The sequence below is a fragment of the Trichechus manatus genome, unplaced genomic scaffold (assembly GCF_000243295.1).
Source record: "Trichechus manatus latirostris isolate Lorelei unplaced genomic scaffold, TriManLat1.0 scaffold00010, whole genome shotgun sequence".
Classification (NCBI taxonomy): Eukaryota; Metazoa; Chordata; class Mammalia; order Sirenia; family Trichechidae; genus Trichechus; species Trichechus manatus.
This window is the reverse complement of record NW_004443946.1, coordinates 2,534,622-2,557,835: the sequence shown is the minus strand read 5'-3', so window position 1 is coordinate 2,557,835 and position 23,214 is coordinate 2,534,622. Positions and strand designations below refer to the sequence as shown.

Sequence of the window (23,214 nt, the reverse complement as noted above, 5' to 3'; positions counted from 1 at the left end):
TAGGGTTCACTCTTTGTGTTGCATTGCTCTGTGAGTTGTGACAAATGCATAATGTCATATATCCACCAGTAGCTTATCTTTTGGTCTTGAACAAAATAATGAAGTCATCCCTGATACCATTTGAGTTCTAATAAGAATTTTCTAATATTAAATACTCCAAAGTTTCCCACTCCACGATGAGTTTCAAATGCTATATATTTAGACTGCCTCTGGTTCTAATCTGTTGCCCACTTAAAAATCATCCTCCTATCTGCGGTGAGGACGAAAGATACCTTTTCTTACAGCAAGTGATAGTATGTTTTAAGTTAGCATGAGGTAAAAAGTTGACTAAACTTATTGGGTAAAAGGTAGCTCTTGGGATCATGTTTTTGTAGTGTGAGTTCATAAATCATTTTTTCACTGTAATTACAAGAGCAAATTCATTCCTTCTCCCTAGTCTTGCCATGGCCCTAGTCCAGACATTAGTCTCCCTTCCAAGAATCTCACCACTGTCCTCGCTCTGCAACTAGTTTGTTTCCTGCTTAAGACTATTTAAGAGCTTCTGATCACCTGTAAGAGAAGTGCAGAATCTTAGGCATGTTACTTACGTTCTTCAGTGACATGGTTTCATGAATCAGAGGACTCATTTTCCATGATCTTGCCCAGGCAACGAGGTCCTGGCTGTACAGGACTATCTGCCCTGTTCTTTCTCACCTACACTCCTCTCACACAGGCTTCCTCTGCATTCATGCAATACTCTGGCCCTCTGTGTCCATCTAAATTCCTACACATCTTTCAAGGCTCAGAAAAAGAATCTTCCCTGATTACCCAGGTTCCCGAAGTATTGTGTCCATACTTTAATTTTTTTTTAATTGTCACATTATATTTAAAACTTATTTACACATCTTTTTCTCCCTAGTAGATTCTTGAGGTCAATGATTGTTTAATCCTTTTATGTATGTCTAGGACCTTAAAAATTCCCTGGCTCAATAAATATTTAAATTCCTTACGGATGGATTCCTAATGTTTTTTATTTTTAGAATAATGACTTCATTATAATTTTTACAATGATACATGCCATTAGAAAAAATGTAAGCAATATAAAAAAGTACCAGGAAGAAAGTAGAAAAACCATTCCGAAGTCTACCCCCTATAAATTATCATTGGTAATATCAATACAGACATCTTTCTATTAATGACTTTTATTTTTTAATTGTTTTTTATTAAAGCTATATATATACACACATACATAATTTAAAGAGAAAAATATGAAATTTGTATAAAAACACAGTCTCCCATTTCCCTCTTCTCAGATGTAACTACATTCCTTCACTCTTTACTTGACTTTCTAGGCGTATATGTCTGTATTTCTAAATAGCATGCTGTTATTGCTACTTCTTGATTTTTCAATTTTTATAATTATTTATTGCTTCCCCACTACTGAACATGATAATATAGTTCACTTTCTCACATACACTCCCACTAGCAGCAAAAAACAAATACTTCCTGTCCCCCATTCTTTCAACATAATCACATCTAATTTTAACTAGTTCCTTAAAGTGTTTACGTTATGATGACTATGTAAATACCACTAACAGCTGAATCATACATATATGTGTATCATGTAATGATTACTTTTCCTTTCCTTAAGAACTTTTTATTTTTCCTGGAGTTGATAATTGTTTGTTTGCTTGGTTTTCCAAGTACTTTTCCCTAATTTGTCTACACTTTACCTCAGTTGTAGAAATATTCTTTCAATGTATTCAAACACATGATATATTCCATTAACTCATTCTTCCTGAAGAAGTTTTCTGGGTGTCTCAAGGATTGCTTGCTCTGAGTCTGCTGTTCAGCTGTAAGCTTGGAATTTTACTTCTTCATTGTGAGGACCACTGTGCTCATCTCTTCACTGGGGTCACTTCTTTCCTGGATCCCTCGTCTTTTTCTTTGTTCTCTCCCTTGTCTAGGTAGTGCACATGATCCCAGAGTTTCCTGGGAAAGGGTGTGTGTGAGGTCAGTTTTTCTGAGAACTTTTGTGTCTGAAACTGTCTTTATTCTGCCCTCACATTGGTGGTTTGCCTGGGAACAGAACATTCAGATGTTTTTATTATCTTCTAGTTTTCAGTGCTAATGAGAACTGTCAGATTCTTGATCTTTTATACAAAATGTGTTTTTTTGTTTTGTTTTGTTTTGGTTTGTTTTTTACCCTTTGGAAGCTTTGAGGATCTCCTTCCTTCTCTCCCTCCAAACATTTTCAGTGGTGTGCTATGTTGTAGGTCTGTTTTCATCCGTTTTCCCCAGGCACTCAGTTGGCCTTTTCAATTGGGGAACTTTGGCCTTTCGTTCTGAGAATTGTTCTTGAATTATTTATTTTCTTTATACATCTGCATTTTTCTCCATTTTTTCTTTCAGATGTTGAACATCCTCAACTGGTCTACTAATTTTCTTACCTTTTTTTTCTCCTATTTGCCACCTCTTTGTCTTTCTGCTCTACTTTCTGGGAAATCATAATTCCCTCTCCCAGTCCTACTGGGTTTTTCATTTTGGCTATCATGTTTTATTTACCAAGTAATTTTTTTTCTCTAGATATCCTCTTCTTAAAGATCTTGTTCTTGTTGCTTGAATACAACATCTTCTCTAATCTGTCTAAGGATAGTGATAGTTTTTCGGTAATATTCTTTCCTCTATATAATCTCTGTTTCCTTTGGGTTTTGTTTACTGTTTTGACCTCTAACTTTCTTTTACAGGGTTTTCTTGGCTGTCTGATGGTCTTTGGCTGCCCACTAAAATTTGAGAGAGGAGTACCCAAAAGCTTTTTTGGAGTTCTGTATACTGGATGGGGTTTGTCAATTTGGGCTTCACTACATGGGGGTCTGGTGGGGCCATTTCCTTCTTCAGCTCCTTATGTCATTGTCTTTAGGTCTTTCCTCTTAAGCTGGTCAAGTTCCCCAGAGAGGATTCTTGCAGCTTCCTTCCTGGTGGAATTAATTTGACTGCCTGTGTTCCTGAAATGTGGTTGCGAGAAGTGGCTGGGAGTCTCAACATTAAGTACATAAACTTTCACTGAACCCCTCCCCTTTTCAGTATGGAATGGCACTACCTCCAACTGTGTCTGCTGTCCCCCAGTCCAAAGACTCCATTTTACCATCTCCAGAGAATGAACCTCCAGCTTATGCCTGAGCTTGGGAAGAAAATGGCTCAGCTGAGGGAATCGGAGATAAGGTCTGAGGCCAACTGCCTTTTAGAAAGGCTTTAACTAATCTGTTTACATTTCTTCACCTGTTTATAAAGGCTCCAAACCAAAACCAAACCCATTGCCGTCAAGTGGATTCTGACTCATAGCGACCCTATAGGACAGAGTAGAACTGCCCCACTGGGTTTCCGAGGAGCGGCTGATGGATTTGAACTGCCAACCGTTTGGTTAGCAGCCACAGCTCTTAACCTCTGCACCACCCTGGCTCCATTAAAGGGACGGGTGTTGCCAATTCCTGAGCCTTTGTGGGCTCCAGCATATAAATCGGGGCTTTGAACCTGTTCATTTTGGTTTGAACCCCTTCTCAGAATATTCATTTCTAACAAGTTCCCAGGAAGTTACACATCAGAATCACCTAGGGATCTTATTAAAATATAGATTCTGGTTCAGTATAGCTAGGGTGGAAATGCAAGTTCTCAGCAGGGGTTTGAACCTGAAGGAACCAGTTTGAAGCTCTGGTATGACTTGAGTTGCATTTTGGTTCTTCTGCGTTCAGCTTTCTTGAGTCTTCTCGGTCATTTACGACTCATGCATTTCTTTTTCAGCCTCCAAGAAGTTGTTGCCATTGTCTCCTCTCTCATTCTTTGTTTTTTATCTGTTTGCCTTTTAAAAATCCCTTTGCTGTCATTTTAATGGAGTTTTAGGAGGGAGCAAACACTAATGCTTGACATTCAACCTACCATCTTTCACCAGATGTTCGATGGGCTTTTTAGCCCTAAAGTTTCCTGGTCATGCCTAACAATGTGGACCACTATCATTCAGTCTCTCTGCTTAAAGTTTTTTGAAGGGAAGGAGCTAAGATTGAAGCAGGAGTACTTCGTGGTGGCTGCTACCTTGCAAGATGTCATCCGGCGTTTCAAAGCCTCCAAGTTTGGCTCCACCAACAGCACCCAGACTGTGTTTGATGCCTTTCCAGATCAGGCAAGTATTCAATCTGTGAACGCAGGTGGTGACAACTGAGGGGCCAGGATTTCCTATCAGATTTACTTCTCTCTCTCAGTGCTAAAAAAGTTGAGTAGGAATATAATGTTTAAGGCATTTTGTAGAAGGTACGCATTTTGTTTGGTGCTTTACCCGGGCATGTTTGAGGCAAGGAAGCTGTATCCTGGGCCATCCAGCACTTTTAGGTTGATTTGTCTTCCCCACACAGGTTGCCATCCAGCTGAATGACACTCACCCTGCACTTGCCATCCCTGAGCTGATGAGGATTTTCGTGGATATTGAAAAATTGACCTGGTCTAAGGTGTGCACAATTTGGCTGCTTTTCCTTGATTGATCAGGCTATCTGTGACTGAGAGATTTTGCCAAAAGCTCCTTTTCCAGTTTTTCAGAATAATTCACTGTTGCTAATGTGCAACAGTTAAAGGTAAATTTTGCCCTAATGTTGCACTAGTGCTTTACAAAAAGGAGCCCTGGTGGTGCAGTGCTTAAAGCACTTGGCTGCTAACTGAAAGGTCAGCAGTTCAAACCCACCAGCCACTCTGCAGGAGAAAGATGTGGCAGTCTGTTTCTGTAAAGATGTACAGCCTTGGAAGCCCTGTGGGGGCAGTTCTACTCTGTTCTATAGGGTCGCTATGAGTCAAAATCTACTCAACGCAACAAGTTTGGTTTTTTGTTTAGTGCTTTACAAAGGAGCCCTGGTGGCACAACAGTTAAGCACTTGGCTGCTAACCAAAAGGTCAGTGGTTCGAACCCACCAGTGACTCCATGGCAGAAAAAGACCTGGCAATCTGCTTCTGTAAAGATTACTGCCTAGGAAACCCAATGGGGCAGTTCCACTCTGTCCTCTAGGATTGCTATGAGTCAGAATCGACTCAACAGCATACAACAACAGTGCTTTACAAAGAACATGATTAAAAAGTAAATGCACCCCTTGTAGGATACAGATCAGTGGCTATATTGAGAAGGTTTATATTATGTTTACCATTTTTGTATCTAAAAGGATCCTAAATTAAATTTTCTAATCTCAGAATACAGCTAATTCAAAGTGTTCCCATAGTTTTGAAAGTCAGTATCTTAAACATTTCTTTGTACCTTCTCAGAACATTACTTAAGTTTTTCTTCCTCAAACTTTGTGTATATAATAAATGAAAAACATGTTAGGACAGTAGACAGGATTTATCAGATGTGTCTTAAGCTTTATCAGACAGTTTACAAATAGGTTTTGTTTTTGTTTTGGGTGTTTTTTTTTTTTGGCCAAAAAACATGTTCCCACTATCTGGACCATTCAGGAACCTAGTGGAATCCAGTGCATCTAACTAACTGCATACATACATATGGAACTGTCCTGTTTGCAAGTGGTCCAGATGATGTTTGGTCCCATGTGATTTGGCAAGGGCTTGCAGGGTGGCCTTTGTTGCAGAGGAAAGCATCTAGCCTCCCCCCCTTTATCCCAGGCATGGGAAATCACCCAGAAGACCTTTGCGTATACCAACCACACAGTGCTTCCCGAAGCCCTGGAGCGCTGGCCGCTGGAGCTGGTGGAGAAGTTGCTTCCTCGACATTTGGAGATCATTTATGAGATAAATCAGAAGCATTTAGATGTAAGTCATTTTGAGAGATTCTTTATGCTTACCTCTCACTAGAATGAGGTCTTAAGATGTGAGGGTGGCTTCTCACCCTCACCAAACTCGAGGCCCAAACGTCTTACATTTCTAAATCAAAAGTACCCAAGTCTGAATGGGGCTCTGCTAAAAACATCTTTTTGAAAGTGCTAGAATGGAGGGAAATGGTCTCCCTAGGGCTAAATTGACCCCTCCCTGTGGGAGTGAACTTGTATATTCACTGCATCAAAGATTTTTCTTGGGAAGTGAATAATGTTATCCCAATATTGTTTTAAACCTAAATGATCAGCAAGGCCTTTCTCTTTTGGCTAGAGAGTTGCGGCCTTATTTCCTAAAGATGTCGACCGTCTGAGAAGGATGTCTCTGATAGAAGAGGAAGGAGGCAAAAGGATCAACATGGCACATCTCTGCATTGTGGGCGCCCATGCTGTGAACGGTGTGGCTAAAATCCACTCCGACATTGTGAAGACAAAAGTGTGAGGGTCTAACACTCATTTATTAATGGAATGACACTAGTAAATGTAGGGTTCTATTTGGGGATGAAGAAAGGCCCTGGCAGAAATGTTTAGAAGTATTTTATTCTATACAAAGAACCCTTCTCTTTGAGGGGGAGGAGAGGAGCCTTTTTCTCTGAGCAGTCCTGACTCTAGACCTAAGAATCCCAAAAAACATTCTGAAAAGTCTGGAACATACATTAGTGTCGGGAAGTCAGATGGAGGTGATTAGATGAGGAATTTTTTTCTTATAATTATTTTGAATTGCAAATGAATTTCTATTTAAAATGATATCCATAGCTGCTGTCGGCACCCTGCTTTTATCTCCTCTTTCTCAGCCCACACTTAGCTTCTCAAACGTAACTCTGAACTTCATCCAGCATACAGGAACCTGCCGTTTCAGCCAAATTCAGTGATGTATCTCTTGCATCTGCAGATTCAAGGACTTCAGTGAGATAGAACCAGACAAGTTTCAGAATAAAACCAATGGGATCACTCCAAGGCGCTGGCTCTTACTCTGCAACCCGGGGCTTGCAGAGTTAATAGCAGAGGTAACTGGGAAGTGTTGGGAGTAGGGACAGGCTGACAGGAATATAAGAGGCACATGAGTTGATTTATAATTTGCAAATCCAATGTGCAGCAATGTTGGCTTCATCAGCATGTGACTGCTGCAGTTCCACGGAGCTCCACACACAGCAGCGCCTTGCAACTTGGTTTAATGCTCTACTGTTACCATTTTGAAAGTCTTAATAATTATTGAACAAGGGGCCCTGTGTTTTCATTTTGCACTGGGCCCCACAAATTGTGTAGCTGATCCTGGCTAACAGTACTTCTTTGACACAAAGATGGAAGATGATATCCCTATTTAGTAAAGGAGGATAGCAAAGCTCATATAAAGAATAGAACCTAGGTCCTTTGACACCCTTTTAAGTAGTTTTCCTGTGTTAACCCTTGAATGCCACTAGTGAAAGTATCTTCCCTTGTAGAATTTCTAGCCTCTTCTGTGGATGAGTGAAGCCATTCTATATGTTGTATAACTACATGGACTGTACCATTGTAGTCACTCACCACTACCTACCTACAGAAACTGCTGCATATGGGCCTATCCATCCCCTGAATTGAAATCACCTCTTTCTTTAAAGAAAATTGGGGAAGAATACGTGAAAGATTTGAGCCAGCTGAAGAAGCTGCACAGCTTCCTGGGTGATGACGTCTTCCTCCGGGAACTATCCAATGTGAAGCAGGTGAGGCTTCTAGGTGTAGGAGCCCCTCCTGGGCACTTGCTTTGAAGGTTTGTACTCCAGTTTTTAAAAATACATCACCCAGTGCTTCTGTGTCTAAAGGGCCCTAGCACCATCCACTTTCTCAACAGGAGAACAAGCTGAAATTTTCTCAGTTTCTGGAGAAGGAGTACAAAGTAAAGATCAACCCATCCTCCATGTTTGATGTGCATGTGAAGAGGATACATGAGTATAAACGGCAGCTCTTGAACTGCCTGCACGTCATCACAATGTACAACCGTGAGTCAGCCCTATAGCCACCAACAAGGCTGGGACCCTGCCCCTTGAACGTAGAAGCAGCAGTCTTGGTGTGGGTCTTCCATCCCAGCCATCAACTGTCCTTTGTTCTATCTACTTCTCTTTTTCAGGCATTAAGAAAGACCCTAAGAAGTTATTTGTGCCCAGAACAGTTATAATTGGTGGCAAAGTAAGTTGGTTCTATTGAGTGGGGAGTTATGGCTCTAATCTCTTGCCGTTTCTCCATTTCTTCATGGCTGCATTTTGTCCGTGTGTTTGACATTCTTTTCCAAGGCTGCCCCAGGATACCACATGGCCAAGATTATCATAAAGTTAATCACCTCAGTAGCAGATGTGGTGAACAATGACCCCATGGTTGGAAGCAAGTTGAAAGTGATCTTCCTGGAGAACTACAGAGTGTCTCTTGCTGAAAAAGGTACTACCTTCATTGCAGAACATGGTGGTGACCAGGACAAATTCTAGGGAAGGATTACATGTTACAGAAATCGTAGTGGCTGACCTTAAGGAGCTGTTAATTTAGGATAGAATGTGTCACTCTTGGACAGAATGAGGGCCTAAGCCAAGAGCTTTTAAGGTGATTGAGCTGACAATGAGATTGATGTCACCAGAGTCATCATCACAGGATTGCATCTGCAAGTGCATTTATCCCACAGCAGCTAGGAAGAGCTGGATGCCGGAGGAGGCGGCTTTGAGGTTTTCGTAGGCTGCCAACTGTGCTCTACCAGAGACAAGAAAGGTTTTCAGTTCCCAGTTCCAGTTTTGCAACAGAACTTCAGTTCCTGTCCTCAGATTTTCCTCTGGTAATTGTGTGGGAGGAAGGGCTCTCATTTGTTCATGTAGCAACAGGGAATGAGGACAGATGTCAGGCTGCCAAAGCATGGGGCTTAGACATGCCTCAGATGGGCACTCCAGGACCAAGTATGGAGCTTCTCTGTGGGGACAGCCAAACTGGCAAGACACCAACATCCTTTTCTCTACTGCTGAGACCTTTGCTTATTTGTATCACATGCTCACAAAGCACCATCCACATGCACACGCCAACCATGTACTCACCCACTTCCCACGTTGTAAAGAAAAAGGAAATTTCTCTTTTTGTGGTACTTTTGGCTCCTTTGATATTACTGTTTAAGAGCTGTCTGTGTGTCCCAGAAAGAGAAAAGAGCCAGGCTTTTTCGGGTCCAAATGAAGATATGTATAATCCACAAATATGCTCTCAAAGCAAAGCGAAGAGCTGGTCCTGACCTTTGCAGACAAAAGAGGCTTTAGGCAGCACTAATCTGTGTATAAGTCAAGCTGAAAGGTTAGAGGCATGGTGTCTACTCTCATGGTCACCTTACTGTATGTGATCTTATTTTGCTGCAGTGCAAGTAAAGGGAGGTAGGTGAGGAGCAGTGGAGGAAATGCAGACAATTCAGTTTGCTCGGATTGCAAAGTGGGAGTCAGGAGAGACTCTGAATTATATAGATCAAGAAAGAGAAGCTTAAAGATATTTTATAAAGTTATAAAGTAGAGGAAATAAAAATGATAACAACAAAAATTAGAAAGAGGAGACGAGAAATGTGGAACCAACTTTTATAGCAGAAAGTCAGCGTGTGCTGTTTATAATGTATACTCCAAGAGAGAGTAATATAAGCATACAGGCAGTCCCCAGGTTACAAACGTCAGACTTACGTGCAACCCGTAGTTATGAACCAACTCCCATAAGGCCTATTATATTAAAAATTCAAGGTACATACAATGGTTCATAATAACAACCGTGCAGTACTTTATGACGCCCATCGAAACATTATTACCACTGTGTTATTATGTTAAAGATGTTTTAGTGTATCTGGAAGTGTTTCTTTAATGTTTTTTATGCTAGGAAAGGTGCACTATACATTAAGACAAACATTTGACTAACTGCTGTTAGAGATGAACTATACCTAACAGTTCTGACTTAGGTACAAATTCGACTTAAAGACAGACTTAGGAACTAACAGAGCTCATTCATAAACTGGGGACTGCGTATTTAGCATTGTGGAGATAACTACCAAGAAATGACATTAAAAAATGGACAAAAGTGGTTGCCTGAGTCATGGGGAAAGAGTAAGATTTGTCCTTCTATACCATTTGACTGGTAATTTTGATGTGCATGTACTACTTTAATGAGCAAAGCAGGCTAGCTAGATAAATGCTTGGCTGTAATACAAGCAAATCTAGAGAAACAGAATCACTAATTTTAACATGTCTTGCTTGTAGTTATTCCAGCCACAGATTTGTCGGAGCAGATTTCCACCGCAGGCACCGAAGCCTCAGGGACAGGCAATATGAAGTTTATGCTGAATGGGGCCCTGACTATCGGAACCATGGATGGGGCCAATGTGGAAATGGCAGAGGAAGCCGGGGAAGAGAACTTGTTCATCTTCGGCATGAGGGTAGATGATGTGGCTGCTCTGGACGAGAAAGGGTAAGCAAACATCTCTTCTTTGTTGGGCAGGTCACCTCCAGGAGGGTACATGAGCTCAGAGGACTTGCCTGACCACAAAGTATCCCACTGAGGCTAGGTCACATGAGACACAGGAGCAGGCCATCTCACATGAGGAAACGGGAGCCTCCTGGTGACAGAATGGTCTTACTGAACCCAGCAAGTAAAAGAAAAAGGAGCTTGGAGTAGTTGCTATTTGATATCAGCCATTGCAGAGCAGGCCTTAATGAGCTATTCAGTTCTCCATATCTGTGATTTTCACTTTGATCAAAAGATGAACCAAGTTCTAGTTGAAGTTTTTGCCTATAATTTAAACTACTCTCTAGTGTTCCTTTAAGATCTCAAATAGATGGACTGAAATGTGGTAGAGAACAGATATGAATTTACAGAAGCACTCGGAAATATTTGTTTCTGTGTATATCGATAGGTTTATTAACCTGGGTTCAAACAAGAAATAAAGAGTGCTGCCTGAAGGATCTGTTGGGATCACAACATTTGGAGGGTGTTGAATATACTTCCTGACCCCTGGAAGTAAATTTTCACTTAGTAGCAAAATAAATCTTGAGAATTGGTGGGTCCAAAAAGCAATTTGTCCACTTAATATAAGTGCTTGTTTAGAGCTATGATATCTGCTTTGAAATGGATATTGCTGTATTCTAACAGATTAGACTATTGCCCTGTGGCTAGAATTTTCATAATCTACTGTTCGTATTGTCTTCAGTTATAAAGAACTAATCAAATTTAGGAGGAAAAATAAAAAGTTCAGGATCTAGCCTAAAATTACTTGTACCCATGTTGAAATCTGTAATGCCTTCTGTAAGTGCTAGTATTTCTGGAAGTCATGCGTTTGCATAGCTAATGTACCTAGTGTTCTGTTAATCACACACACTAACAGAACCTTTTTCTTATCACCCCCTTCCAAAGGTATAACGCAAACGAATATTATGAAGCCCTTCCAGAGCTGAAGCTGGTCATTGATCAAATTGATAATGGCTTCTTTTCTCCCAAGCAGCCTGACCTCTTCAAAGATATAATCAACATGCTTTTTTATCATGACAGGTGAGTTCCTGCAAGAGGACAGGGTTCTTTTGGCTGTAAAAGGGTAATAGAACATCTTAAACCAACTACAACCCATCCATTTAGGTTAGTATAGATCTGTGATCTAATAAACTAACCCAAGCTTGGGAAGAAAATTTAGATATTCTCTACTAACAACGCTAGTGAGGTTTAAAAATAAGACCCATAAATCAGGTATTCTTTTTCTCCTTCCACTAGTGTGCCCAGCTTTCAATTGCATCTGTATGATGACATTCTTAAGGACTAATATGGAATAACCATAAAAAGGTTGAGGGCTGCTTAAAATTCTTATGAATAGAAACACGTCTGGTAAACCAGCCGTGCCTGACATTAAGCAAAAGGGAATTTTAAATGAAATCTTAGCATGCGTCTGTTAACGAAGTTTTCTGTTGCTTTTTCCCTTCAATCACACATACCAAAAAAAAAAAGGTTTAAAGTCTTTGCAGACTACGAAGCCTATGTCAAGTGTCAAGAAAAAGTCAGTCAGCTGTACATGGTGAGTACGTTGCCGAGATTTATAAAGGAAACCAGTTTACTGTGGTTAATTAAAACTTTTGTTCCTTTTTATTAAATCTAATTAGCAGGGCGCCACTAACAAATCAAAAAAGAGAAGTTATTCCGACCAAAACTTGGCTTTTCCCAAGTTCAGGCAAAGGTTGGAATTGGCATTTCAGTAGCAGTTTTAAATTTTTTAATGCCCAAGCAAAAATATCATAAATAATTCAATATTTATTGAACACCTGCCATTCAACAGGCATGTCCTGTATGCCGAGGATATAACGCCTTACTTTACTGTAAATACGCCTTTTATTTGTTCATTTATTCAACAGAGAGGCACTGTGCTAGGCACTGAGACATGAGAGGAACAAAAAGTCAGGCTCCTCCTGAAGACCTCAAGGATGCTGTTTAGTTCTGAGGTTTTCTTCTGGAGGTTCACATCAGACTCACAGAGGCAGCTTTTTCAAAGTGCAGATGTCAGGTTCCCTCTGAGGGATTCTGACCCAGGAGTGGGTGGGGTCCCCACATGTATCTGAGACACCAGCTAAGAGGATTCCTTGGCTGAGTACTAGTTTACTAGATAAGGACTGACCCACTCGCCTTTGAAAATTGCGAAGTCAATACTTCTAGATTACTCACAAAGTAGGGCTATATAAATAAAATGTATAAATGTACAGAAAGAGGAGGTTAAAAAAAAAAAAAAAGGAGGGAAACAAGAAAGACTATATCCAAAAAAGGCTAGAACCATGTGATTAGCACTTCATGTCACATGCAGAGTTATATATCTTTATCAGATAAACTTTTAGGTGCATTTTGTTCCGGTTGATCATCTCTAATAGTAAAGACTCTTAGTGGATTGCAAGCACTGGACTCAGTATACAGGATGAGGCTAGCGCTGTGCCAAGACTCCAGAGTGAGTTTCTTGAGGTCGATGCACTCTAGGCCCTTGAGCTTTCTGGGTATGGCTTTGCCCTTGTCCACGGTAGTCTCCATTGTTGCCCTCTAAAAAAAGCCGTTATAGAGTAGAAGAGCAGGGGGTCCATAAAATCACCTCCTGCCCTTTGAACAAGGGTAGCTACTCCCAACAGAAACATGCTTCACTAACACATTTTGTTCTATTCAAGGCAGGTAACAAGGTGGTTCCTACGGTCATCCCAGATGCTCCGTTGGGATTTTAAAATAGGATCATTCAAGGCCCTTATCTTCTGGTAGAGTCATATCCAGTTCCCCAACAGCATATAGACCAGAGTAAGTTCAAGTTAATGGCCATGACTATGGCAGAGCAGTGCTAGTTAGGCTGAGTGACTCACTTCCTGCTTCCTGGCCATTGGAGAGAGAAAACCACATACAGCCCCCAAATACTCAAAAGACAGGAAACAGAATGGCCACCTCTTGCCTTTTCCTATGGGTATGCATGATGCTTTGCATGTAGAAAGGCTACAGACAAGAAATACAAATAAAACAGAGAAGAAAGGAAAATATGAACAAGGGCAAGGACAAATGTGAATGTCAGTTTAACACAATGGGTCTCCTCTGTTAAAGCTATGGCCCACATCCAAAGGATGCCCATATAAAACCCAGCATTCTAGTCAGTCAGTCTTGCTCATTGGTGCACATGGAGTTAACATGTAATTGGAGTTTTTACTCTTAACAATCATGGTATTATCGAGGCTTAGAAAACATGTCCAGCATGACTGGGAAGTCTATTCATTATCCATTTAAATAGTTAAAGGAAGTAAAAAGCAGAAGCTTTCATTCTCTTATTTTCCAAAGTGTGAATAAACCAGTTCACACTGTTTTGTAGTACCTTAAACAATAAAGGTAGTTGTTTTTATTTTTCTTTTAAATGCTCATAATATATTGCTAATATCTTTGAATAATGTCCTGTTATTTCCAATGAACTTTTAAAGTTCTTTACTAAGGCCTGAGGCTGTAAAAATAAATACCCTTTTATCATATTCTTTGATATAAAAATTATAAGATTTTGATTTTTTATTAGGAATAAGGCCTTGATTGACCCTGTTTTGAAACCCCAATAAAGTATTTGGGGCTCAGTGTAAATTTTACTGGGTTATCTATCTCCAGAAACAACAATAAAAGCTACGTAGGTCTATAAGCTAAGTAGGATTGTTTGCCTGCATTATAACTAACATTCTAGAGTAGTGTTCGAAGTTTGATTGTGAGCCACAGGTTAAAGCTCTTGACCTAAAGCCTGGCATCTGGTAGACAGAAATGTTAGTCCCTTCATTCCTCCTGTAGTTTGGAAGGGAGGTTTCATCATTTATAAGAAAGGACGAGAAATACAAAATGTTGTAACCGTAGCAGGGATTACCAATTACAGAATTTCCATCTCTGGTTTCTCTTAAAATGCAAAATACTTTCTTTTTACCCTTCATTCTTAAGAGAAATGAACTCTAAATATGAGTCTGTGCTACCTAGCTCTCAACTGTGTAACGAGTATATTTATGATTCACCCCAGTTTATCCCTGTCACTTTCCCCATGAAATGTGCTTGGCCTGATGTTTGTCATAAAGCTCACTGGGCAGTCAGGCCCTGGACAGTATATATATATATGTGTTGTTTACAGAATCCAAAGGCCTGGAACACAATGGTACTCAAAAACATAGCTGCCGCGGGGAAATTCTCCAGTGACCGAACAATTAAGGAATATGCCAAGGACATCTGGAACATGGAGCCTTCAGATCTAAAGATTTCCCTATCTAATGAATCTAGCAACGGGGTGAACAAAGCCAGAGGAAACTGAGTTGTAAAATGTCTAGAAAAAACAGCTTGTTACTGAACTTGAACTTTTTATTTTAACATTCCTTGACTTTGTTTTATTTGCTAATAATCTAGTTAAGTATCGTTGGGAAGGAGGAGAGAAAGGGTCTGATTGTATGAGGGCTAAAAAAAAAAAAAAAGTGTCAATTCCAAGGGCTACATGAGTGCCAAAACTTAATATGTTATAGCAGAATGGGTAGCATGCCAGTACTTTCCCCAGAGCTAGTCAGAAAGCTTTCAGAATTGCTTGGAACTTTTTAATGTCATTTAAATTAACTGAGTAAAATACAAATGATTTAACTACATTGGAGCACCTTTCTTACACTTGTTGTCTAAGTCCAAGTCAGAGACCACCTTACTCACAAATATCCCGGATGTTTGGTAAGTACACATTTTTAGATGGGATCCAAACTTTACCAAGTTCTGATTTTCCACAGTGAGGTTTCAGCATGTTTCACAAAGTAGACTTTGATAGGCCAAATGATAGGATATGCGGCCTAGCATCCATGCTTCCCCTTATTAAAATGGCCAGTGACTTGTAGAAACGTCAATGACTTCAGCTCATCCAAGCAACCCAGTAAAATGTTACATCAAAAAATACACATCACAGGTGGTGTTTGGACCAAGTCTTCGTTGAAGATTTCTGCTGCTCTAGGACCATTGTCTCATGCCCACTGCTTGCTCAGGAAATCTCTGCAGAAAAATAACCCAGATCAGCTCATATGCTTTCCCCACCTCATCGTCTAAGTAAGCCAGAGCAACCCTAATTGCCTTTAAGGGAAAGATAATCACATTTAGCAAAGCAGCTCTTACCTTACAGTTATTAGTAGTATGGGGCTTTTACAAAGGAGGTTGTGGTGGAAGCCAGGAGGAAAGATAACCATCTTGACCCTCTCTTTATCCCGGTATGCGTTGTATGCGATTTCATAGAGCTGCAAAGGACAGAAAGTCTCAAAAGTTGACAAACAAAGCCATGGTTTTCCTAGTCCAGAGTTCCTAAAAGGGTACAGAAACAGCCAGTTTGGGTAGTTAGTCCCATTAAGTCAGAGGCATGGGGTCTCTCCACATCTGCAGTTAGCCGTCTCTGCAGCTCATGAACTGAATCCACACAGCTGATAGAGACACTGAGAAAACCTCATCGGTCCCTTGCCCAGGCCTGACTTCCAGGGGACCAGGAATTCCTATGGACCCAAACTAGTAGAGGTCTGTTGTTTTGTTTTTAAAAAACCACATCTCCATTTTTATAGCCACTAATCTAGAGAGACTACCTAGAGGTTCCCACAGTGGCCTGGAACCTTGTATATACTTGCAAACCCACAGACTCTGGATAAAGAACCAGGCTCTTCCCCCTCAAACACTCCTTTGAGATAAGTAGCATAGTATGCTGATGCTCACTGTATACACCTCCTCCTACAGGGCAGCGTGGCCATTTAGGGGTGTACAGAATCCCTTATGATGTCAGAGACCCTCCTTAGGGCTCTTATTATAGTAAAAGCCTGGTCAGATAAGAAAATGCTGAAGTAAGTATATTATGTTTTGGTCAGCACTGAACTAGTTTACCTTTTTTCCAAACTCCAAAGGCACTGTCTTGTCATCCTCTCCATGTATGATGAGAAGGGGGGAAGACAGGAACTTAACACTTGGGACAAGTGAAAGAAAAGCATTCAGTTCAAGAGTTATACGTTAGGATTTCTCCTAAGTTAAAGCTTTAGCAAAGCATGAGGTTTGCCCAAAATAAAAGATACCTCTTTCCTTCCTTTCCAGGAATAATAACACCATAAGCTTCATATAGTAACTTCTTTTTCTCTAGGCAAGCTTCCCTCTCCTCCATTTACTCATACAATCTAATAGGGTAGTATTTTCTTCTGTGTGATTTTGAAATATACCAAAGACGACACTGAAATACTGAATTTATACGGCTTTGGAAGAACTTCATCATCTTCTTTTATTATATTTTAACTAAATGACTATAAAACAAAAAAACTCAAAAATAACAAGAACTACCACAAGACCAAAGAAACCTCTTTGTTGTGATTTATTTCCTTTTCCCCTTGTATGTACAGGGTGGACATGCACTTAACAGACTTGATTAGCTTCCCAATCAACCTCCTACTTTGGTAATTCAAAAAGGCTATGGCATGAAGAATGACTTGTCCCCACTCCAAGAACTTTCTAAAACAATACTTCCCTCTCCCCCAAATTCCAGTACCCATCCATCCCATCACAGTAATCTGCTGTTATTCCTGAGAATGTTAGGTCCCTCAAGTGTGTTGAAATAGAATATATATATATATTGATAACTACTACATAGTTGAGGCCTTCTTAAATCTCCAACTGCAAGAGGCTAACTTGCCAAATTCTGGTCATTGTACTTGCTGTTGGGTTAGTGGGCCGGATGGTGGATGGGCTGTGGTTACTTGGGGAATAAGGTCTAGAAGTGAGGCCTCCCCTGGGGTGTGTTAGTCTAGACACTAGAGGATGCCATACACTTTAAACCTACAACTTCCTTTATGACATCAGATAAAGGATTGAATTGGTGAAGTCATTGAATTAGACAGGAAGAAAATACCAAATGCTGAAAATTTGTGGACACCTTTCCCTACTTCCTAGTGCCCATCTAAGAATGATATTTAGACTTCTCATCTCCCCATCCAGTAAGTCACACAATAATTACCCCAGAATCCTGTGGATATAGTAATAATGGACATCTTTTTTATCATTAGCTTACTTTTCATCATTAGGGAAGACTATTTTGTCTTTTCTCAAGGAATCCATAAGCAGGCGTAAAAACCTTGGAAGTTTACGGTAAATCTGTTTAAAAAAAAAAAAATTAAAACTTGCACAGTAGCTATAATGTCATTTATATAGTCTCCCACTATGATCTCTAGTAATATATAGTACCTTTCTAAATATAATGAATTTTTTTTAAAAAAACAACTTTTTTAATTTGAAAATAATTCATGTAATTGTAGGGAATTTGGAAAATACAGAAAGAAAGATGACACACGTCACACATAATCACACCATCTGTAGATACTCACTGTTAGCATTTTGTTGTTTTTACTTCCTGTCTTCTTTCAAAATACAAATAATACCACTAACTCTTGTTTCTCCATACTCATAAAGCAGCAGTGATATACAGAATCTAAAAATTACTTCTGTAATGAACATAATTAACTGGTTTAGTGGGGAATAGAATATTCTGATTAGTCAAAAGTTCTGGTGAAAATATATAGTACACAGATAATTGGTTTTAGAAGACACCATAAACTCTGTTGAATACGATATAACAATGCTGTGATTTATAAGGCATTTTAGGTTTTTAACAATGACCACAGGAGCCTAAACATCAATTACCATTCTAAATATACCAAAGTTCCTGCTTAATAGCAAAGTCCAGCAAATAGAATACTAGACAAACCAGCTTTTACTGTGTTTTGATTAAATCAATAGGTAAATTAGTTTATGCTTCCTAAAAGCACCCTTTTCAACTGAAAATGAGGAAAAAAGGTCAGAAATCTTGGGCAATATAGTGCCTTCCTCACAAGTTTTGATCCCTACCTCCAAACTGTATCCCAAATCCGCTTATCTCCATCCCTGCTCTCATCTAACCTAAGTCACACTTTATCTCGTGCTTGGACTATGACAACAACCTTCTAAGTGACTCCCTGCTTCCACCTTCGTATAATCCAGTTCCCACAGGGAAACCAGAGTGATAATTTTAAAATGCAAATCAGATCATGTTACTTTTGCTTAAAATTCTCCAAAGGCACTTGGAATTAAACCTCAACACTCATGTGGGCCTTTGAGGCCTTACAGAATCTGGCTGCTCACCTATCACTCCAGCCCTGCTGCCTTCTTTCTGCACCTTGAATGTGCCAGGCTTGTTCCTACCTCAGGGACATTCCCTTTGTTTTTCCCTCAGCCTGGAACCTCTTCCTTTTCTCAGTCCTGCGCCATCCTCACAATCACTGCTGTGTTTCAGCCATTGTTGCAACCACTGTGTCAGTACATCTCGTTGAGGGTCTTCCTCTTTTTTGCTGACCTCCTACTTTACCAAGCATGATGTCCTTCTCCAGGGACTTGGCCCCCCTGATAACCTGTCCAAGGACCACTCTGGCTGTGTTTCTTCCAAGATAGATTTGTTCATTCCTCTGGAAGTCCATGGTATATTCTATATTCTTTGCCAACACCATAATTCAGATGCATCAATTCTTCTTCGGTCTTCCTTATTCATTGTCCAGCTTTCGCAAATATATGAGGCGATTGAAAATACCATGGCTTGGGTCAGGCGCACCTTAGTCCTTAAGGTGACATCTTTGCTTTTCAACACTTTAAAGAGGTCTTTTGCAGCAGATTTGCCCAGTGCGATACATCGTTTGATTCTTTGATTGCTGCTTCTGTGGGCATGGATTGTGAATCCAAGTAAAAGAAAATCCTTGACAATTCCAACGCTTTCTCCATTGATCATGATGTTGCTTATTGGTCCAGTTGTGAGGATTTTTGTTTTCTTTATGTTGAGGTATAATCCATATTGAAGCCTATAGTCTTTGATCTTCATCAGTAAGTGCTTCAACTCCTCTTCACTTTCAGCAAGCAAGCTTATATTATCTGCGTATCACAGGTTGTTAGTGAGTCTTCCTTCAATCCTGATGCCGTGTTCGTCTTCATATCTTCCAGCTTCTCAGATTATTTGCTCAGCATACAGACTGAATAGGTATGGTGAAAGGATACAACCCTGACACACACCTTTCCTGATTTTAAATCACGCGGTATCCTCTCATTCTGTTCAAACAACTACCTCTTGGTCTATCTACAGGTTCCACATAAGCACAGTGAAATGTTCTGGAATTCCCATTCTTCACGATGTTATCCATAATTTGCTATGATCCACACAGTCAAATGACTTTGCACAGTCAGTAAAACACAGGTAAACATTTTTCTGGTATTCCCTGCTTTTAGCTAAGATCCAACTGACATCAGCAATGATATCCCTGGTTGCACGTCCTCTTCTGAATCTGACTTGAACTTCTGATAGTTCCCTGCTGATGTACTGCTGCAACCACTTTTGAATGATCTTCACTAAAATTTTACTTGCATGTGACATTAATGATATTGTGCGATAATTTCAGCATTCCGTTGGATCACCTTTCTTTGGAATAGGGGAATAGGCACAGATACGAATCTCTTCCAGTCAGTTAGCCAAGTGGCTGTCTTCCAAATTTCTTGACATAGATGAGTGAGCACTTCCAATGATGCATCCATTAGGTGAAACATCTCAATTGATACTCCATTAATTCCTGGAGCCTTGTTTTGTGCCAGTGCCTTCAGTACAGCTTGGACTTTTTCCTTCAGTACCATCAGTTCTTGATCATATGCTACCTCCTGAAATGGCTGAACGTTGACCAGTTCTTTTTGGTACAGTGACTCTGTGTATTCCATCTACTTTTGATGCTTCCTGTGGCATTCAGTATTTTGCCCATAGGATCCTTCAATATTGCAACTCGAGGCTTGAATATTTTCATCAGTTCTTTCAGCTTGAGAAATGCCAGGTGTGTTCTTCCCTTTTGGTTTTCTAACTCCAGGTCTTTGCACATTTCATTATAATACATCACTTTGTCTTCTTGAGCCACCCTTTGAAATCTTCTGTTCAGCTCTTTTACTTCCTCATTTCTTCCATTTGCTTTAGCTACTCTACATTCAAGAGCAAGTTTCAGAGTCTCTTCTGACAGCCATTTTGGTCTTTTCTTTCTTTCCCGTCTTTTCAATGACCTTTTGCTTTCTTCATGTGTGATGTCCTTGATGTCATACCACAACTCATCTGGTCTTTGGTCATTAGTGTTCAATGCATCAAATCTATTCTTGAGATGGTCTCTAAATTCAGGTGGGATATATACTCAAGGTCGAACTTTAGCTCTCATGGACTTGTCTTAATTTTCTTCAGCTTCAACTTGAACTTGCATATGAGCAACTGATGGTCCATTCTGCAGTCAGCCCCAGGTCTTGTTCTGACTGATGATATTGAGCTTCTCCATCGTCTCTTTCCACAGATGTAGTCAATTTGATTCTTGTGTATTCCATCTGGTGAGGTCCATGTGTGTAGTCACCATTTATGTTGTTGAGAAAAGGTATTTGCAGTGAATAACTGATTGGTCTTGCAAAATTTTATCATGCGATCTCCAGCATCATTTTTGTCACCAAGGCCATATTTTCAAACCGCCGATCCTTCTTCATTTCCAGCTTTCACATTCCAATCACCAGTAATTATCAATGCATCTTGATTGCATGTTTGATCAGTTTCAGACTGCAGAAGTTGGTAAAAATCTTCAGTTTCTTCATCTTTGCCAGTAGTGGTTGGTGTGTAAATTTGAATATGAGTCATATTAACTGGTCTTCCTTGTAGGTGTTTGGATATTACCATATCACTGACAGCATTGTATTTCAGGATAGATCTTGAAATGTCCTTTTTAACAATAAATGTGATGCCATTCCTCTTAAATTTGTCATTCCTGGCATAGTAGACCATATGATTGTCCAATTCAGAATGGCCAGTACCAGTCCATTTCAGCTTACTAACGCTTACAATATCGATGTTTATGTGGTTTATTTCGTTTTTGACAACTTCCAGTTCCTAGATTCATACTTCATACATTCCATGTTCTGATTATTAGTGGATGTTTGCAACTATTTCTTCTCATTTTGAGTCCTGCCACATCAGCAAATGAAGGTCCTGAAAGCTTGACTCCATCATGTCATTGAGGTCGATTCTACTTTGAGGAGGTGGCTCTTCCCCAGTAGTATTTGAATGCCTTCCAACCTGAGGGGCTTATCTTCCGGCACTGTATCAGACAGTGTTCCACTGCTATTCATACAGTTTTCACTGGCCAACTTTTTCAGAAGTAGACTGCCAGGTCCTTCTTCCTAGTCTGTCTTAGTATGGAAGCTCTGCTGAAACCTGTCTACCATAGGTGACCCTACTGGTATGTGAAATACCAGTAGCATAGCTTCCAGCATCACAGCAACATGCAAGCCACCACAGTATGACAAACTGACAGATGAGTGGTGGTTTAAAAGGATAACAAGTATAAAAGATCTTAAAAACTGGACACCCTACATAACTCTGAGGTATTTTATAACACATAATTGGTCCATTTGTACCCCAGTGCTTTGGCACACATTCTCCCCTCCTCCTCTCTCTGTTCCCTAACCTCACCTTCAGGAAAGGAGCTCAGATCCCATCTCGCCATAAAACTTCATTGGCCACAACTACCCATGAAACTTCACTGTTCTCTGAATTCTCCCTTCCCTAAAATTACTGTTGTGGGTCTTCCCCTAACACTTAACTTAAGCTGCTCTGTAGCAGAAAGAGTGGGAAAAGGGAACAAATATGTGTTGAGTGTCTACTAGCAGCTGAACTCTTTGTATGCATTATCTTACTTAATCTTCCCAAAAGCCCTATGCAGTAGTCATTATCAACCCCTTTATCAGAAGGGAAATAACTTATGAAGGTCATAAATGGTTAGCAACAGAAGTCAAATCTGAAGCCAAATCTACCTGGCTCCAAAGTCCATGCCCTTTCTGCATTATTCTGAGTAATGAAGTTGATTCGAGTGACATGTGAATGATATTATATTGCCCTCCTCCCCCATTTATGTCCTGTCTAACTAGAGAGGAAGCTTCTTAAGGATAAGGGTGCATGCCTTTTATGACATCTGTATGTCTCACACCACCTACACCTTTGTATTCAACAATAATGTTCATAGAGTTATGGCACTTAATAATAAAAATAGCTGACATCCATTGAGTGTTTATTCTGTGCCAGGCGGTGCTGTAGATACTTTTCATGTATTTATTTAACTATCATAACAATCTTGAATAAACTATAATCTCCATTTTGAAGGAACCCTAGTGGTGCAGTGGTAAAGCACTTGGCTGCTAACCAAAAGGTTGCCGGTTCGAACCCACCAGCCGCTCTTTTAGAGAAAGATGTGACAGTCTGTTTCCGTAAAGATTTATGGCCTTGGAATCCTATGGGGCAGTTCTACTCTGTCCTACAGGGTCACTGTGAGTTGGAATCAACTTGACAGCAGTGGCTTTGGTTTTGGATTTATCTCCATTTTATTGTTAAGGCAGTTGAAGCACAGAAAGCAATTAGCCCAAGGAAACACAGCTGTTAAGTGACAGGCTTGAAAATCAAATCCAGTAAGTCTGACACCAGAGTCCTAGTTCTTAAACTCTGCATGATACTGCAGGTCTGCTATTCTTCTAGACCATAGAAATGTCCATTAAACTGAAGTTTTATGAGATGTTCAATTAAATCCCAAACTGAAAAAACAACAGCTTTCCTACTTCTAATAATAGAGGAATTGTTACAGGCCAAACTTTTTGCCACAGACAACTAGAAAATCTGGAGAAAATATAAAGAACATCTCTTTGAAGGTGTCAGAGACCTACCAAGGCAATGAGGACTTGAGGGCTGTAGATCCCAGAGAGAAGGGAAGCTCAGAGAGGTGGACTCGACATTCTACACCAGTTTCTTGAAACACAGCTGCCAAGTCAAAATAAA

At 40.1% G+C, this 23,214-nt stretch overlaps 2 protein-coding genes across 2 annotated transcripts in view; one reads left to right on the top strand and one right to left on the bottom strand.

Annotated features, from left to right (window-relative positions):
* PYGL (glycogen phosphorylase L) overlaps positions 1-14,807 on the top strand; it is a 54,142-nt gene extending 39,335 nt beyond the window's left edge. Inside the window, exons 8-20 of the mRNA XM_004370855.1 lie at positions 4,010-4,153; positions 4,383-4,475; positions 5,629-5,775; positions 6,109-6,272; positions 6,727-6,841; positions 7,433-7,534; positions 7,663-7,810; positions 7,939-7,997; positions 8,102-8,243; positions 10,067-10,274; positions 11,217-11,351; positions 11,799-11,865; positions 14,455-14,807. Of these exons, the coding sequence (XP_004370912.1) occupies positions 4,010-4,153; positions 4,383-4,475; positions 5,629-5,775; positions 6,109-6,272; positions 6,727-6,841; positions 7,433-7,534; positions 7,663-7,810; positions 7,939-7,997; positions 8,102-8,243; positions 10,067-10,274; positions 11,217-11,351; positions 11,799-11,865; positions 14,455-14,631 (1,701 nt within the window). The 3' untranslated portion in view covers positions 14,632-14,807. The remainder of the gene's footprint in view (positions 1-4,009; positions 4,154-4,382; positions 4,476-5,628; positions 5,776-6,108; positions 6,273-6,726; positions 6,842-7,432; positions 7,535-7,662; positions 7,811-7,938; positions 7,998-8,101; positions 8,244-10,066; positions 10,275-11,216; positions 11,352-11,798; positions 11,866-14,454) is intronic.
* Positions 14,770-23,214, bottom strand: part of ABHD12B (abhydrolase domain containing 12B) — a 39,213-nt gene continuing 30,768 nt past the window's right edge. The window contains exons 8-11 of the mRNA XM_023726111.1: positions 17,377-17,496; positions 16,209-16,287; positions 15,462-15,580; positions 14,770-15,341 (exon numbers count right to left, since the gene is read on the bottom strand). Of these exons, the coding sequence (XP_023581879.1) occupies positions 15,314-15,341; positions 15,462-15,580; positions 16,209-16,287; positions 17,377-17,496 (346 nt within the window). The 3' untranslated portion in view covers positions 14,770-15,313. The remainder of the gene's footprint in view (positions 15,342-15,461; positions 15,581-16,208; positions 16,288-17,376; positions 17,497-23,214) is intronic.